Below are 16,913 nucleotides of genomic sequence, written 5' to 3'. Positions count from 1 at the left end.
TTATTATCAGTAACTACTGATAAGAGGACTTACTATTGCCATTTTGTTACTTGTTTTCTCTGTCTTCCAGCTTTTTTGTCCTTCATTTCCTCCCTCAATGCCTGTCTTTGTGTTTAGTTGATTTTTTTCAGTGACGAGTTTTTATTTTCTTCTCAGTTCCTTTCGTGTATATTCTATATACATTTTCTTGGTGGTTACCGTGGAAATTATATCCAATACACTAAAGTTATGACAACTTATTTTAAACTGATACATTCAATTGCAGACAAAAACTCTACTCCTATACAGCTGCACCCCACTCCATTATGTTATTGGTGTCATAGATTAGATCTTGATATAGTGTGTACCCATTAACATAGATTTATAATTATTTTTTTACTTTTGTCTTTTTAATTCTGTAGAAGAATAAGTAGAATTATGAACCAAAATCACAATAAAACTGGTTTTTGTATTTGTCCATGTATTTATTTTTACCAGAGAGCTTTATTTTTGTATGACAAATTACTATCTAGTATGTTTTCATTTCAACCTGAAAGACTCCATTTAGGATTTCCTATAGGGCAAGTCCAGCATTAATGAACTCCCTCAGCTTTTGTTTGTCTAGTAACATCTTAATTTAGCCTCATTTTTGAAGGACAGTTTTGCTTGTTACAGAATTCTTGGTTGACAGATTTTTTTTTTCTTTGATCACTTTAAATATAATCCCACTGCTTTATAACCTGCAAGGTTTCAAGATTCTCTCTGTGGGGGTTTTTGTGGTTTTGTTGTTGTTGTAGTTTTGTTTTGCTGAGTAAGATTTGCCCTGAGCTAACATCCACTAGCAATCTTCTTTTTGTATGTGAGCCTCCACCACAGCATAGCCACTCACAGATGAGTGGTGTGGGTCCGTGCCCGAGAATCGAACCTGGGCCACCAAAGTGAAATGCACCCAACTTAACTACTAGGCCACCAGGATTGGCCCTCTCTTTGGTTTTTGACTGACTGGTTATGTCGCTTCGTGTGGTCTTCTGGGGTTTATCCTGCTTGGCATTTGTTAGACCCGTTGGATACGTATATGCATGTCTTTCCTTAAATTTGGGAAGATTTTGGCATTTATTTCTTCAAGTAAGTTCTCTGCTGTTTTCTCTCTCTCCTCCTGGGATTCTCATAATGCATATATTGGTCCAGTTGATGGTATCTTAGAAGTCGCTTAGACTCTGTTCACTTTGCTGCTTTTTCTTTTTGCTCCTCAGACTCAATAGTTTCAAATGACCTATTAATTTTGCTGATCCTTTCTTCTGCCCTTTGGAGTCTGCTGTTGAGCTAATTAATTTTTCAATTCAGTTGGTGTATTTTTCAGCTCCAGAATTTCTGTTTGGTTCTTTTTAATAATATCTCTCTCTGATGATATTCTCATTTTGTGTATATACCATTTTCCTTATTTTCTTTAGTTCTTTACCTGTGTTTTCCTTTAGCTCTCTGGCAGTTTGTTTAAAGTCTTTGTCTAGTAAGTCTGAAGCATGTTTTATGGTTGATTTCTAAAGGTTTATTTTGATCCTTTGAATGGGCGTATTTCCCAGTTTCTTTGTATGCTTTGTGATCCTTTGTTGAAAGTCAGGCATTTGGCAAAACAGCTACCCCTCCCAGTCTTTGCACACTGGCTCTGTGTGGGGGAAGACCTTCATTAATAAGCCCAGCATGAAGGCTCACATCTTTTCAGGCTGTGTCTGGGCATCTGTGTTCCCTGGACTTGTGCTTGTTCCTTTTTCCCATTCTCCTGTGTACATTTAATTTTAATTTCCCTAACAGTCTCACACCTGCTTCTTCTAGGAGGGTTAGATGTTCTTTTGTATTCCTCTGCCCCCAGGTGTCTACATGACTGCAGTCCTGTGCTTTTCACATGCTGCCCCATCTGCCACTGCCTTTCATTGCATGGCTTCCAACCTGAGATCCAAAATATGTTGCTGTTCCTGCCTGAGCTCCAAGGCAAGCAATACAGAAACCAGTCCCTCAGGCAGCCACAGACAGGCTAGAACATTTTGTACATTCCTCTCTTTTCCTTTCGTTCTGAAGGAGGGAACTCAGAATTGGGCCACTTCCTCCCAACCACACTGGGGGTGGGGGTGGCGCATGAGCAGGCAGATATGCCAGGAAATTCCTACTGTTTTGAGTATGGCTTTTTCTCGACTGGGAGTTCTCTGGATTGCTGCAGATCTTTGGTTTCTAGAGTTTCCACAAAGCCGTTTTAGTCCGTTTGTGTTTGTTTACATGCTGTTTCCATGGAGGAACAAGGGCCTGGAGCTTCATAGTTTGCCGTCTTTCTGACATCTCCTTCATGGGCACTTTTGAATACCCTAGTTACCCAAAGAAAGTTTCTCATCACCTTTTCCCCCCAGTGTTCGCACTTTACCTTAACTATGATCTTTTGCCCTAGAGGTCAACAGGGCAAATTTATTTGCTTTACAATGGTCCAAGGAACCTTCCTGAATGAGTTTTGAGTTCACACAAAATAGACAAGCTATTTCTGGATTGAACTACTTGTCCAAGTTGGTACTGTAGTTCCAGAAATTATCTGAAAATGAAGGAAATGTTATAAAAATCAACATTTTGAACAGACTGTTGTTAGTCTACTTACCATAGCATGTACAGTACTCCTGAGCCAGCACGCTGCTTACAACCTCCGTGTTTTTATTTTATCCGCCAGTCCCACTACTGTTCATTCTTTACACAATTAAGTGTCAGAACAGCAGTACTCAGCAATCATTTCTTGTATAAAGACATCCTTGGCACTCTTCCTCCAGTCCTCCAAGAGGTAATTACTTCCTCCTGCTTTCATTCAACAAGTAGTTTTTCAGCCAATCGTGCTTTTATGGTCTTACAAATAATAGTTTTGAAAATCCAGAATTGTACGTTAATAATCATTTTTACATAACCAATGTCTGGAAGCAGACAATGACCCATCTCTTTGTTGTAACAGGCCATTTTTAAAGAATATAAAATACATACTTAATTGCCTCTAATTCTCAAGAATATTTGAGACCAATATGTATTTTAGATGTTTTTTCTGAAAGTTTTGTGTGCAGCTTACTAGAAAATAAACTATGAAAAGGCCATTTAATCTTTATTCCTCTGCCTCTTCCCCTAAAATGTGCTCAAATGTCCAGTGCAACTCTATATCCATGGTTTTGAATGTGATAGGCAATGTATAACTTCTAAAACATACTTATTTTTCCATGACAGATAGGAATCAAATATGCTAAAAATTAACAAAACCTATAGAAGTCAAAATGAAACAACAGTGATGCTACCTAGATCTATGGTTTTTAATCATGTCCGCAGATGTTCAGTGAGAGGTTATACCCCAGTGAGCCCTTTATGTGCACGTGACGATTGTTAATCCACGTTACTTTTTACTCAGTTGGTTCCGTGCTAACCCAGAATGGGCTGTGTTGGAGCTTGTGGGAGGGGTGTGCCTGCACTGGTCGGATTGCACCACAGGTTAAATGACAGAATGGAGGGTGGGAAGGTATATGGAGCTAAAGGTCTAAGCACAGCAGATGGGCATTCACGTCCCCAGAAAGTTAAGAACTGTCAGTGACAGTCCAAATAGGTATCAAGCGGAAAGCTAAGTAATAAAAAAAGACTGAAAATATTAAGCTGATTTTCTCCTGTCTTTGGGGACTTAATCGAGAAATGTGTTTGTCTGAAGTGCAGGCAGGAGAAACAGCTTGGGCCCCACACCAAGTCCTGACATGAGCACAGCACGTAGTCACACCTACCACATGAGTGCTGCTTGTTTTTACAGCGTGACCTGGTCTTTGAGCACACGGCTCTGCTTCTCTTCGAAAACACCGGGGTAACATTAGATTTCATCAGTGTCTTATGCAGCAGCTCTCTAATTCCACGTGACCAGTCACAGAGGGCGTATTTTGACTGCATACTGTTCGTCAGGCCTTCTCCCTAGGAGCTTGGGATTTAGTAGTAAGTCAAACAGATGAAATCTGTGATTTCATAGAGCTTCCCTTCTGGCAGACTGGGGGAGAGGGGGACAGGGTTGGAGCGACAAATAAGCAAACAGATGTTCAGTGTTTTACTTATTTATTTTTGAGGAAGATTAGCCCCGAGCTAACTGCTGCCAATCTTCCTCTTTTTTCTGAGGAAGATGCCCTGAGCTAACATCCATGCCCATCCTTCTCCACTTTATATGTGGGACGCCTACCACAGCATGGCGTGCCAAGTGGTGCCATGTCCGCACCCAGGATCCGAACCGGTGAACCCCAGGCCGCCAAAGCAGAACGTGCGCACTTAACCCGCTGTGCCACCGGGCCGGCCCCTCAATGTTTTAAAATGCAATGAAAAAAAAAAAGCAGTGTAAGAGGGCGGGAGGTGGTGCTCTTTGAGCCAGGGTGATTGGGGAAGCCCTCTGTGCTAGAGTGCCGCTGATCAGAAACCTGGAAACGGTGATGGAGCAAGCTGTGTTGCATATATAGTGCTACTTTTGCAAGCATCACAAGTATTTTTTACTACAAAAGTACATGTTTATAGACAGTTTAGAAAATGAAGATAATCTGAAGGAAGAAAAATAAAATTTTTCATAATACCTCCTCTTAAAACTAATCTCATCATTAATATTTTGCTGCGTCTCCTTGCCTTTTTCATACTTAATAGTTGCCACTGACTTTGTTGCTGTCTCCAGAAAAGCTGGTGATTTGGTTCTCAGCTTTGTTTTTCACTTGATGTGAATCCTGCATCTCTTTAAAATTTGTAAAAGGGAACACTGTAATTCTGAGGAAATGAGGTAACAGCAACAGTTTTGATTCCATAGAATAAAGAGGCTAAGGGAAATTTTTCTGACCTGATTTCATAATATAACCACATTTAGTTTTTAGATTTTTAACGAAACATTAGGTTTATAGTTGGTAGAAATTTCTGGCAAGAACTTAGATTGGTATTTATTTTCTCTATTTCTGTTCTTGTGATTTTCAAGTCCACTTGTTCCTTAGAACTAGGGGAATGATCCTCATCTTGTGTGGAGGACTCATTCCTTATTTTAAGTATTGTGTACCTTCTGACCTTTAGCCTTCGTTACAGGCAAAGAAGAGTAAAACCAAAATGCCATCTCTGGTAAAGAAGTGGCAGAGTATCCAGCGAGAATTGGACGAAGAGGAGAACTCTAGTTCCAGTGAAGAGGACCGGGAGTCAACTGCGCAGAAGCGCATCGAGGAGTGGAAACAGCAGCAGCTGGTCAGGTAAGCGGGACCCCAGGTGGGCGGCTTGTGGTGCTTGTGGTTGTTGTTTTAGAGCAGTCATATTCTGAAAATCACAGCCCTTAAGTTTTGGTATTCTTTACAAACTTAACCTAAAACAATTTTTAATTCAGAGAAATGTTTATTTCCGTATAAAAATTACAGTCTAGGCTTTTTCAAACTCGGAAGTATCAGAGCCGTAATCCTTTCTCCCACTGAGTGTTCATGTTAGGCCGAGGACTGCCTTAACCCTCAGCGTGCCAGGAAACTTAGTCCCCGTTTACCCTCTAGATCCAAGACCCTTTTATATATATATATATGAATTTATTTTATACGTAATTTATAGTAGTAAAAACAAAGGAAGAGGAAGAAAAACTTCTTTAGAAATTTTAACAAGAATTTAAGCATAGCTAATCCAAATTTTTATTCTTTATTTTCCTGGTTTTGAAGGTATGTTTACTGAAATCAGCAACATTCTTTGAATGCAACTAATTGTTGAGTTTTCATGTGTAACCTGGAACATACTCATCTCATAAATAGTAATGCCAGTTTTCAAATTCATCTCTGATGGTTTCTAGCTTATCATTACTTCTGGTTCTTGTACTTGCAACATCCATAAATGCACTTTTTATGAAAACATTTGTGAGAGGATAGCTATATTTGTTTCATTATTCAAAACATTTTCATTTTTAGATACAATTAGAATATCATTCCAATGACTTTTTTTTTTTTCTTAAAGACTCATTTTTTTTTTTTTTAAGATTTTATTTTTTTCCTTTTTCTCCCCAATACATAGTTGTGTATTCTTCGTTGTGGGGTTCTCCCCAATACATAGTTGTGTATTCTTCGTTGTGGGTTCCTCTAGTTGTGGCATGTGGGACACTGCCTCAGCGTGGTCTGACGAGCAGTGCCATGTCCGCGCCCAGGATTCGAACCGACGAAACACTGGGCCGCCTGCAGTGGAGTGCGCGAACTTAACCACTCGGCCACGGGGCCAGCCCCTCCAGTGACTTTTTTTGTTCCTAAAATACCTATTTCTCTCCAATTACTACCTACCTGCTTTCAGCATTTTTCCACTTATGAACCCTATCAAATAAATTTTAGCATACAGCACCATAAAACCTGAGAGATTCCTGTCACATGTCTTTTTAGAAAAATGAGATGGTCCAGGTTCTTGTTAGGAAATGCTGAGTGATGAAGCTGTTCTTTTAGATGAGAATACTGCGTTGCCTTTGTCCGTAGAAATATATTGTTGACTCAGCGAGCTTGAACTTGAGAAAGTTCATCCAGGACATAGTCCTTTAACTAAACTCATAGTCTGAGATTTTAATCGGATCAATTTTACCATCATGATTAGACTCTTCAGTGCCATCATCTGTCTCTCTGCATTGATTTTCTGGTTTGGGTAATATTTTGGGGGGAAAAAAGACTATGAAGATGTCTCCAGGCTTCTTTTTTTACTTCCTTGGAAGGTGATGCCCTATTTGGGGCAACATAATAAGAAAACTGAGGGATAGTATTAATGACAATTTATTTCACTTTTGCATCATCCTTGAGGGGATACCGTTATTCTTCAGTTTTCTTATTATTTTAGTCTTTTTCAGTATTGCCGAGAATTGAGTAATGATTAATTCCTACAGTGATGAAATAGCAAACTGTTTCAAGGTGATGGGGAAATTACAGAGATTCTATAATTTATTTTAGATGATTTCAGATTTATAAAAGGATCCAATGCTCCCATTCTGGTAATTGCAAGATGGAATCTGAGTTTTTTAAATCTGTTTTTTAAATGTTGGACAAGCCATGAGATATTAGTCCTTACAACTAGTTAGAATTGATCAAAAGAGAATCTCAAAAACATTAGGTCCAAAGGTCTCTGGTGGTATATTGAGGGTTAAATATATCTTCCTTAAAGAATCATAACTCCTAGGGGCCAAGAAAAACTTCTGCCAGAATGTGTTTTGTTCCTTCACTGTGGCTGTAGTGGTTACTGGAGATACATAAAAATAAGTATGTACTTAACATGTCTATAAAATGACAGAGAAGAGTGTGTGTATGTCTTTGGTTGACCTATCAGCCTTAAGAAATATGAAGAATATGCTGAAACTTAGTTGAGAAACTTGAAGCATTTTCATGAACATAGATATGATAGGTAAGAGTTTCAGTTTCAGGTAGAGGTTTTCGTTTGCTAGGAAATGAACGGTTTCATTCTTTTTCTTTCCAGTGAAGTAATCTGTGTGTTGTTTTCACAGTGGCATGGCAGAGAGAAATGCAAATTTTGAAGCCCTCCCTGAGGATTGGCGAGCAAGACTGAAAAGAAGGAAAATGGCTCCAAACACATAGTTTTTTAAAAAAAAATTTTTTTTAATTTCTATTATTGACTTTTTTTTTTAATTTAGTTCAGAGTCTTAACTAGTTTTACTGTTGTCAATAAACTATAAATGTTATGAGGGAGAGCATATGAATTTCCTGGGCAAGAGCATCCATGTACAAAATTCGCACATGCGTGAAACGTAATTTTTCTGTTTTGTTGAAGGGTGAGGTGACTGAATGCTTTGACCTGGCTGCCTTTATCCTTTCTCACACTGGCACACTCAGCAGGGTATGTTCCTTAACCTCATCCAGCTGGAACATGTGGCTCCTAAGTATGACACCTCTGTAGAGGCCTCGCTGCCCAGTGATGGATTTTCCTCCCTAATAGAGGCTCATTCAGTTCCTGGTGTGGCACTCTCTCGTTAACGTCTCCAGAACAAGTGCAATTAAGAAGGCAGCTCTGTATTCTACCTGGTTAACTGGGATCTTGGAATCTCTGACCTCTTCCTCTAGTCTGCCACCCCTGAAGTGCGGAGGAATATTAAGTTGTTTACCCTGTGCTGACAGATGGCCACACTCTCTGAGAGTATTGTTTCTCACAAATTCTAGAACCGATAGCTCAGTGGTTTCACACACTAGGTGGAGTGGCATACTTAGATTTCAATACAGGCAGCAGCTGGTGTTCATGTCTTTGATTTTGAGAACTCCCCCTCACATATGTGGCAGTAAATGTAATAAGAGCCGCTGTATGTATTGATGTATCTCCCTTGTCTTACCTTGTTCCAGAATTCACCTCCCTTATATGTGTGAATGTATTCTCCATAAAAATTCCAGTATTTAAAAAACAGTTTACTGTTCCGTACTTTGTATTGTATCACAATCAGGTAAAAGTCACTTTAAACTGAAGAAAAGGCAAATTGTGTTTTAAAGCTCTGTTTGTATTTCTCCAGTTTCTGACCTTGTAAATTTGTATATATGCACTAATAAAGCTTTTTTTATACTTCCGATTGGTTTTTTTTTCTTTTTAAAGATTTTATTTTTCCTTTTTCTCCCCAAAGCCCCCCAGTATATAGTTGCATATTTTAGTTGTGGGTCCTTCTAGTTGTGGCATGTGGGACACCGCCTCAGCATGGCCTGATGAGCGGTGCCATGTCCGCGCCCAGGATCCAAACCAGTGCACCCCTGGGCGAAACCCTGGGCGGCTGAAGCAGACCACTCGGCCCCAGGGCTGGCCCCTGATTGGTTATCCTTTTGCTCTTCTAAGCCTGTTACTACATGATTATGTAACCAAGACATATTTTAAGTCAATTCTTAATTGTTTTTCCTAATCAAATACGGTGTAAGGCATGTGCAAACATTGAAGAACAGCTCTCCGGAAAAAGAGCAGCCGGATCTTGAGTTGGGCAGTGGGTGGGGGAGAGGGGAGGGAGGGAGTTAAGGCTGGACAGGCTTCTAGGACCAGAGGATGCTGTGAGACTTCTGTTTTAGAGCTTGCATTCCACAATATTAGCTACTGTTTGACCTGCTTAAATCCTAGAAATGATGGAATGTTAATATTTTGAAAATATAAATTGTTTTTCTTGTAATTTGCATAAAGCAAATTTCTGAAGATAAAGGCTATCAACTAGCCATTAAAGTTTTTGCTGTAACAGTTTTCCAGACTTGTAGGAGCTGCTGCAGAGTAGCAGTGCTCTTGTCACTATCCTACCAGAACGGAGCATTCTTAAAATTCTGGCAATTTGATCAAAAGGTGTGCTTTCGATTTACCGTTTCTTTTATTTTTCCAGCGTAGAAGGTGTTTTTCGATTCTAGCCATGGGTTGGAGAGAAACAAGGGGAGAGGAGAAGGTCAGCAGCTGCCTTTGAGCAATACTTAGCAGTTACCTAAAGCTAAGGGACAGCAAAGAAGAAAACTGTTGGGGCCCGCTGGCCCTCTGTTCCTCAACCCAATTTCGAGTCCCCGTAAGCGGGGCTGCAATGCTGAATGAGAGGAGGAAGGAGTCCGAAACGCAGGTTGTCGATCACTTCCGGGTCCCCACCCCCTCCCCGGGGGCGGGGCCTCGCTCCCCGGAAGCCTCGGCCGCCCCGCCCTCCCGCTTCCGCCTCGCGGTTGCTAGGCTACCGGGGCCGGAGCGGAGCGCGGTGGAGGGTGAGCTCGGCTGGCGGGTCCTCTGCCCGGTGCTGGTGCCGGGTCTCTGCCTGCTGGGCCGTGGGCTCCTCTGCTGCCCGGGACGACCCGCGGCGCGCTGGCCTCTGCCCCCCTAGGAAGTCTCTACGCCCCCTCCCCTGACCCTTCGGGAAACTGCCCCTCGCCGCCTGCCCCCGCACCAGAAGCCCCGAACCCCTGCATTCCGTTTTCAGAGCCCACTCCCGCGGCCCCCGACCCTTCTTTTTCATCTACCCAGAGCCCACTCCGCCGGATCCCTCCGTCCCCATTTCTTTGGCTTTCCTGCGGCGTCCTGGTGATGGGCATCTCTGTTCTCAGGGACAGGGGAGCATGGGGCCAGCAAGGGTCCTGGAGCCTCATGGGGAGGAGGCCGGAAGACGTGTCTCCCTCCCTAATTCCTCAAGTGCCTCCGAGAGGGAAGCACCTCCCGGGTCCTTGTTTGTCTGAGAGGCTGGGCAGGCAGGGAAGGGGAGCGACGCGGCACGTTTTCCTAAAATCGCGTGGGAGGTGGGCGAGGGGGTAAATATCGGCAGTTTTTCCAGTTGTGCAGTTCTGGTTTTTTAGCTTCTCCGGTGTGACCAGCTGCCCTTTTGGAAGTTGCGTGGGTACTGTGGCTGGATGCCAGTGTCACCGACTGGTCTTCAGCGTATCATGCAGAAGTAACATGTTCCCGGCGCTGGAAACAGAGCTAAAGCAGGAGGTGGGTACATCCCCCTCTCCAGGAACTCCACCAAAATCCGGTACTAGGTCAGAAGGGGTCTTCTGGGGGCACCTGTTTCCAGCTGGAGATCTTGATCCCCAATGATAGAATGATTTGCACGAATGTCCTTCACCTGGTTTGTTTACACACGTCCTCAGGTGTCTTGTCCTTTGCAGCAATACTTATGTACCTTTTGTTAAGAGTTGAGTTTTCGTTGAAAGGACTTTCCTGATTGAGATGGCCTTTCCTTTTCCAGACTCTTCCTGATCCCTATGAAGACTTTATGTACCGTCACCTCCGGTACTATGGCTACTTTAAAGGTAATATCTCGTTCTTATCTAGCATCACCTTTTCTGGGTCTGTGAAGTAAATTGTTTGATTAAGTGGCAGAGTTATGCATGGATAAACTGATGATGAATATTTCCAGCAGTGTTAGTAAAAAGTACGTCCTTTCCCCATTGGTCTGCTGCGTCACCTCTGTTGAGTGTCCGTGTGTACAAGGGTCTGTTTGTCCTTGCAGCAATACCACCCTTTCTTAATTGTACCATAGCATTAAAATAGTTGTGATATCTGGAAAGATAGGTCCTCACGTCTTGTTCTTCAAAAGTGTCTTGGCTGTTCTTGCCTTTTTATATAATTTTAGAATTGGCTTGTGATGGTTAAAGAAATTTGGGGGATTGCATTGCGTCTGTAGATTGAATTTCACAAGAAATGAGAACTTTCCGCCACTGAATTCTCCAGTCTCTGAATAGAACGCAATTCTCCATTGGCTTAGGTCAATGTCTCCCAATAAAGATTTGTAATTTTTTCATAGAACTTAATATTTTTATGCTATTTTAAGTGATAGCTTTTTAAATTTTGATTTTCTGACTTTGTTCCTGGTTTTGGGAGATAAAATCAAGTTTTCATATTGATTTGATTTCTATCAACCTTGTTAAACTTTCTTAATAATATTTCATTTTTTGAGTGATTACTAATTTGTTGAAAACTGAGTTTCCGGTTTGCCAGATTCAGCAGAGCCCTCAGGACAAAGCAGCCTAGGGCATCGGGGTTCCCCCCAACCAGCTGCCCCCCGCCCCCCCAGTACCTGCCTACACTTAGCTGTGGCTTTCCTGGCTGCCCTTGTAGCTACCAGATCTTTCTGTCTCTGAAGCCCTTTCTCTTTCCACTGTACCACACTATTTCTCCAGTCTTCTCCTCACTGTAAAATGGAGAAAATACTGCTGAACGCGTGTAGATTGGAATGTGCAGGCTCTTTGGGAAATGGAACATGTTCATGGGAAAGGCCTGTGGTGGTGGGTGGGGACAGAAGTCGGGGGGTTTGGTAGTAGTGGTTTTGGTGTTGACCTCGATGTTAGAGGTGATGAGCTAGCTTTCCAGCACCTTTAACTAGCCTACCTATTCTTAGCTCAGAGAGGCAGTTTACCAAACTCTGCTACGCCCCAGCATCTTTGGAAGAATAATCCTCAGTGTCTGTTGAGTGGCTCTGTTGGGGAAAGACATGATTTGACCCCAGACCCCCTGCAAAAGGAGAAGCTTCTATGTGAGTAATAATCAATGTGTATGACCTCCCCAGAAGCCTCACTGCCTTGAGTGACTGCTGGTGGTATTCAGGAGAACACGGCCTAATGGGGGAGAAGCCAGGGGAGCAGCCTTAGCCACTGTTTCTTTTCTTTTGGTAAGGAAGATTGGCCCTGAGCTAACATCTGTTGCCAGTCTTCCTCTATTTTATATGTGGTACGCCACCACAGCATGGCTTGATGAGTGGTGTGTAGGTCCATGCCTGTAGTCTGGACCAGCAAACCTGAGCTGCCAAAGCAGAGTGTGTGAATTTAACCACTACGCCACCAGGCTGGCCCCTATTGGCCACTGTTTCTGACATCACTCAAAAATGTTCTCTCTACATCTACTTTGGATTGTAGGTTTAAATTCAAATAGCACATTCTGGATTTTCTTCCTCCAAATTGTTGGAAAATTTGGTAAGACTCTTTGGTCAAGAGTAACGCTGATTTTTCACACAATTTTCTTCTTTTTTTTGAAGATTAGCCCTGAGCTAACATCTGCTGCCAGTCCTCCTCTTTTTGCTGAGGAAGACTGGCCCTGAGCTAACATCCGTGCCCATCTTCCTCTACTTTATACATGGGATGGCTACCACAGCATGGCTTGCCAAGCGGCGCCATGTCCGCACCCAGGATCCGAACCCGTGAACCCCGGGCCGCCAAAGCGGAACATGTGAACTTAACTGCTGCTCCACCAGGCCGGCCCCTTTTCACGCACTTTTGATGGATATATTTTTTTTCAGTTGTTTGCATAAGAGTGGTAGAAGCCAATTCCAGCTGGCTTAGGGAAAAATCATTTTTCACAGGGATTCCGCAGGTCCCTCCTGGAATCCAAGGGCAGGAGTGTAGTTGAATTCCTCCCTCAGTACACATCCAACCAAACATCAATCCGCTTCTCTTTGCTCTGTGTCCTTCCCACCCCCAGTGCAAGGTGCCGTCATTTCCCACTATTGAAACCGCCGAGTAATTGGTCTCCTGGCTTCTTCTCTTGTTCCGTGAGGCTCTCTTCCCATGCGTTTCACACAGCAGTGTTCTTTTTTATGAGCAGATCTGATTGTGTCCCTTTTCTAGTTAAAACAATTGACACAAGACCCAAAAGCCATAAAATATAGCATCAGTAATTTTTACAGCAAAAATTTAAACTTCTGTATAGAAGAAAGTACTATTAATTAATAAAGGAAAATAAACTGAAAAAAAAATTGTGACAAACATGTCAAAGGATGAATTTCCTTAAAATAACAGTTCTCACAAATCAAATGCATAAAAGATGATCAAAAAATGGGCAAAAGACATGAGCAAGCAGTTCATAGAAAAACAAACATAGGGGCTGGCCCTATGGCAGAGTGGTTAAGTTTGCACACTCTGCTTTGGTTGTCCAGGTTTTGCCAGTTTGGATCCTGGGCATGGACCTACACACTGGTCATCAAGCCATGCTGTGGTGGCGTCCCACATAGGAGAGCTAGTATGACTTAAACTAGGAGAGACAACTATGTACTGGGACTTTGAAGAGAAAAAAAAGAAGAAAATTAGCAACAGATGTTTGCTCAGGGCCAATCTTCCTCACCAAAAACAAAACAAAACAAAAACAAAAACACAGTCAATAAGCTTTATGAAAAGATGCTTAATTTCACCTCTAATTAAAGATACAAATTAAAATGTCAAGGTATCTTTTTTTAATTATGAGACTCGGGCAAAACTTAAAAAAAAAATCATACCTAGTGTAAGTCAGGGTGTGGGGGAACAGTCTCCTACAATGCTGTTAGGAATGTGAGTAGGTGGGCTATTTTAGGAAGGTGATTTGGTAATTCCTGGGAAATTTAAACAGCACTTCATCCTTGATGCAGCCAGTCCGTTTTCAAATATGTATCTTCTACGTTTGCTCAGCCCAGGCCCAGAAGGCTCTTCCCTAGTGTGTCCCAGAGCTCCTGGCAGGGAGTCGAAAGACGGGGCTTGAGCAGAGGAGCCTGGTCAGGGTGATGGCCCAGGAGCCAGCTGACCGCCTCCGCTTGTTTCCTCCTCCCCATTTGCTGACCGTCAAATTAACATTAATAAGAAACAAGTGCCAGTCGTAATAAACTAAAAAACATAAGGTGCAGAATCAGCTGGTAGAGGTAACAGCAATGTGAATGAGTTTTAGTTGGAGTGTAATTGATAATCTCATACCCTTTTCTTTTTTTCTGTTTTGATCATTAGAGTGAGAAAGATATTTTTTCTTTATCTTTGTGGCAATGTGTGTATTATGTTGGGTTTTCTATAACCAGAAAAGTACACAGGTAAAAAGAAATGAGTTACAATCTGCTTGTTTAAAAAGAAAAAAGAGGGGCCGGCCCCGTGGCTGAGAGTGGTTAAGTTTGTGTGCTCCGCTTCAGCGACCCAGGGTTTCACCGGTTCGAATCCTGGGCGTGGACATGGCACCGCTCATCAAGCCACGCTGAGGCGGCGTCCCACATGCCACAACCAGAAGGACCCACAACTGAAATACACAAGTATGTACCGGGGGGCTTTGGGGAGAAAAAGGAAAAAATAAAATCTTTAAAAAAAAATAAGTTTCTTTTTAAGAAAGGTCATATATATAAGGTATAAGGTTAGGAAATTCAAATGTTAGAAAAAAGCACAAAAGGGAAACTAAAAGCCTGCCCTGCCCCATCCCTAATACAACCACTGTTGTTATCATTCTTTTCAGGAAAAAAAAAGATATATCCTCCTGTATCTATATATTTTTTCTTTTTAATTGCTCGTGGGGATCCCATACACAGTCTTTACTTGGTTTGTGTGTGTGTATGTTTTGTATAATAATATATCTTAGAGAGCCTTTTCATATGAGCACATACCCAAAATCTACCTCATTCTTTTTAAGGGCACCTACGGTGTTCCATCTCATTAATGTATCATGATTATTTTAATTTTCCTTTGGATGGGCACTTTGGTGGTTTCCACATTTTTGTTATTTGAACGTTGCTGCCATGAGCAGCTTTGTATGTGCATCTCGATGAACTTCTGTGAGAAACTCTGTAAGGTCGACTCCCAGCAGTGGGACTGCTGCGTCAACGGTGTGAGGGTTTTACATCTTACTAAATACAGCCTAACCGCTTTCTGGAAAGGTTGTACCCATTTGCCCTCTTGCCAGAAAGTTCTCAGAGGACCTGCTTACTGGCACCTTTGCCAGAATGAGGGTGAAAACACAGAAATGTTTTTCCTGTCTATTAAGTGAAAAACTGGTATCTCCTTGTCGTTTCGATTTACATTTAATTATGAGTGAGGTTCAGCAGCTTTACCATCTTTTTGAATGTTTATTGCTCTTCCCCCCCCTTTAAACATTGGGGAAAAGATTTAGAGATAGAAAATCAGGGGCGCATTTTTGGGGTGGGGATGGAGAGAAATAGGGGAAGGGAGGCAGGAAAAGGAGAGACAAAGATCCCCAGGACAAACCTTGCCTTCTCCTTGTCTTTCTAGGGCCCACGTGTCTGTCCTCAACTGTGCGCAGACAGATAGAAGCTGTGAGCAGAGGTATCGCATGTCCTTCCACATCAGAAAACAGCTCCCTTGTGGGAACATGTCTTCACCTCCTGCTCTCCCCAGCAGAGCTGGCAATTACCGGCCTTCAGCCTTTCCTCCCGCCTCCCTTCCTTTCTCTCTGTTCTTCCTCGAATTTCCTTTCTCTGTCTTTCTCCCCAAAAGCCATTCTTCTCCTCCCTTTTTTCTCATTCTCTATTTCCCAAGAGCTCCTCTCTTCTCTCTTCTGCCCCTTCTCCCTCCTTCTCTGCCCCTCTCTTTCCATCCTCTTTGTCTTATTAGTCACTCTGCCCTTTGAATGGGTATATTAGGAACTTGAAATTTAATTTGTGGATTGTTTCACTGTGCTTAATAAAGTTTTGTGGACTTTTTTCTAAAATGCTAATGAATGAACTGAAATTTCCTTCTCTTGCCTGTCTCTAAACAAAAATAATAAAATACGTTAAGTAATTTTTTATTCATTTCTAACCTACTGTTGAAATTTCTTAGACCCACTAGCTTTGATTTAAAAAACAAAATTTCTTCTAAGTTACTCTAAGGCCTTGCATTTAAATATTTAATAGACTATGTGTGCACAATTTTAACCTAACGTTTTATAACTTCAGTGCTGTCGTCTTGGACTAAATCTTCTTGAAGGAGAAACATGTCACAGGACTGCACATCTGTGCCCATATTTTAGTACAGTGCTTACAGGTACTTAGTTATCACGTTGAGCAGTAACGTTCCTGAGGAGAGAAGGATGCTGTTCACTTGCTCCCTTTCCTTTTGGCAGGTTCCCTTCTGCTGAGTTCACCGCTTCTCAAGAGCAGACAGCTTCTTCACAATGACTTTGGCGAAGTGAACCCACGTCTTCGAGAACCCCGAGATCTCTTTGCCTTTTTGCCTAGCAGCGGGCCCCTACAGGCTCCAAGATGGCCAATAGAATGTGAGGTCATCAAGGAAAACATTCATCATATTGGTAACGTGGCTTTTGTGTCCCGGTGTTACTGTTCTCACAGACTTTATTACAGGATTTTACAATTTTAAGTCCTGCGTGCGCAAGTACAGGGCAGTACAGATTCAGCAGCTGTTGGCTCCCCCTGAAATGATTCAGCTCTGCGAATCTGACACACACACCAAAGTCAACGGTTACGCTCGAGTACAGCCTGGAAGCCTTCCGAGTTCATTAGAGTGGGACGACACCTTTCTGAGCTCTGCTAAGAGAGAGCAGCAATTCTGATTCTGTCTGTTCTTCTCCTTGAACAAGATTTTGTAAACCTTTGCCTTTTTGTTACTGGGAGGAGGGCTTCCTTTATCATTTCTTGTAAGCGAGGCCTAGTGGGGATGAACTCCCTTAACTTTTGTTTACCTGGGAAAGCTTTTATTTCTCCATTGTATCTGAAGGAGAGTTTTTCGGGGTAGAATATTCTTGGCTGAAAGTTTTTGTCTTTGAGTATT

General features: G+C 42.2%; 2 protein-coding genes across 18 annotated transcripts in view; both read left to right on the top strand.

The window, feature by feature from the left end:
- The window catches only part of FNBP4 (formin binding protein 4), a 32,337-nt gene extending 23,794 nt beyond the window's left edge, over positions 1–8,543 (top strand). The window contains 2 exon segments of the mRNA XM_070563855.1: positions 5,071–5,228; positions 7,478–8,543. Of these exon segments, the coding sequence (XP_070419956.1) occupies positions 5,071–5,228; positions 7,478–7,568 (249 nt within the window). The 3' untranslated portion in view covers positions 7,569–8,543.
- Positions 8,544–9,585: 1,042 nt separating this feature from the next.
- AGBL2 (AGBL carboxypeptidase 2) overlaps positions 9,586–16,913 on the top strand; it is a 44,438-nt gene continuing 37,110 nt past the window's right edge. For 6 of the 17 annotated variants that reach the window (XM_070563874.1, XM_070563868.1, XM_070563864.1 and 3 more), the window contains exons 1-7: positions 9,594–9,686; positions 10,269–10,404; positions 10,661–10,724; positions 11,813–11,947; positions 14,333–14,449; positions 15,417–15,470; positions 16,249–16,434. In XM_070563874.1, coding sequence (XP_070419975.1) covers positions 10,369–10,404; positions 10,661–10,724; positions 11,813–11,947; positions 14,333–14,449; positions 15,417–15,470; positions 16,249–16,434 — 592 coding nt within the window. In that variant the 5' untranslated portion in view covers positions 9,594–9,686; positions 10,269–10,368. Of the gene's footprint in view, positions 9,687–10,268; positions 10,405–10,660; positions 10,725–11,812; positions 11,948–14,274; positions 14,450–15,416; positions 15,471–16,248; positions 16,435–16,913 lie in introns of those variants that run through there. The other 11 variants (XM_070563871.1, XM_070563867.1, XM_070563865.1 and 8 more) reach the window with 5 other exon arrangements.

The sequence above is a fragment of the Equus przewalskii genome, chromosome 11, assembly GCF_037783145.1.
Source record: "Equus przewalskii isolate Varuska chromosome 11, EquPr2, whole genome shotgun sequence".
Lineage (NCBI taxonomy): Eukaryota > Metazoa > Chordata > Mammalia > Perissodactyla > Equidae > Equus > Equus przewalskii.
This window is presented reverse-complemented; position numbering and strand designations above follow the sequence as displayed.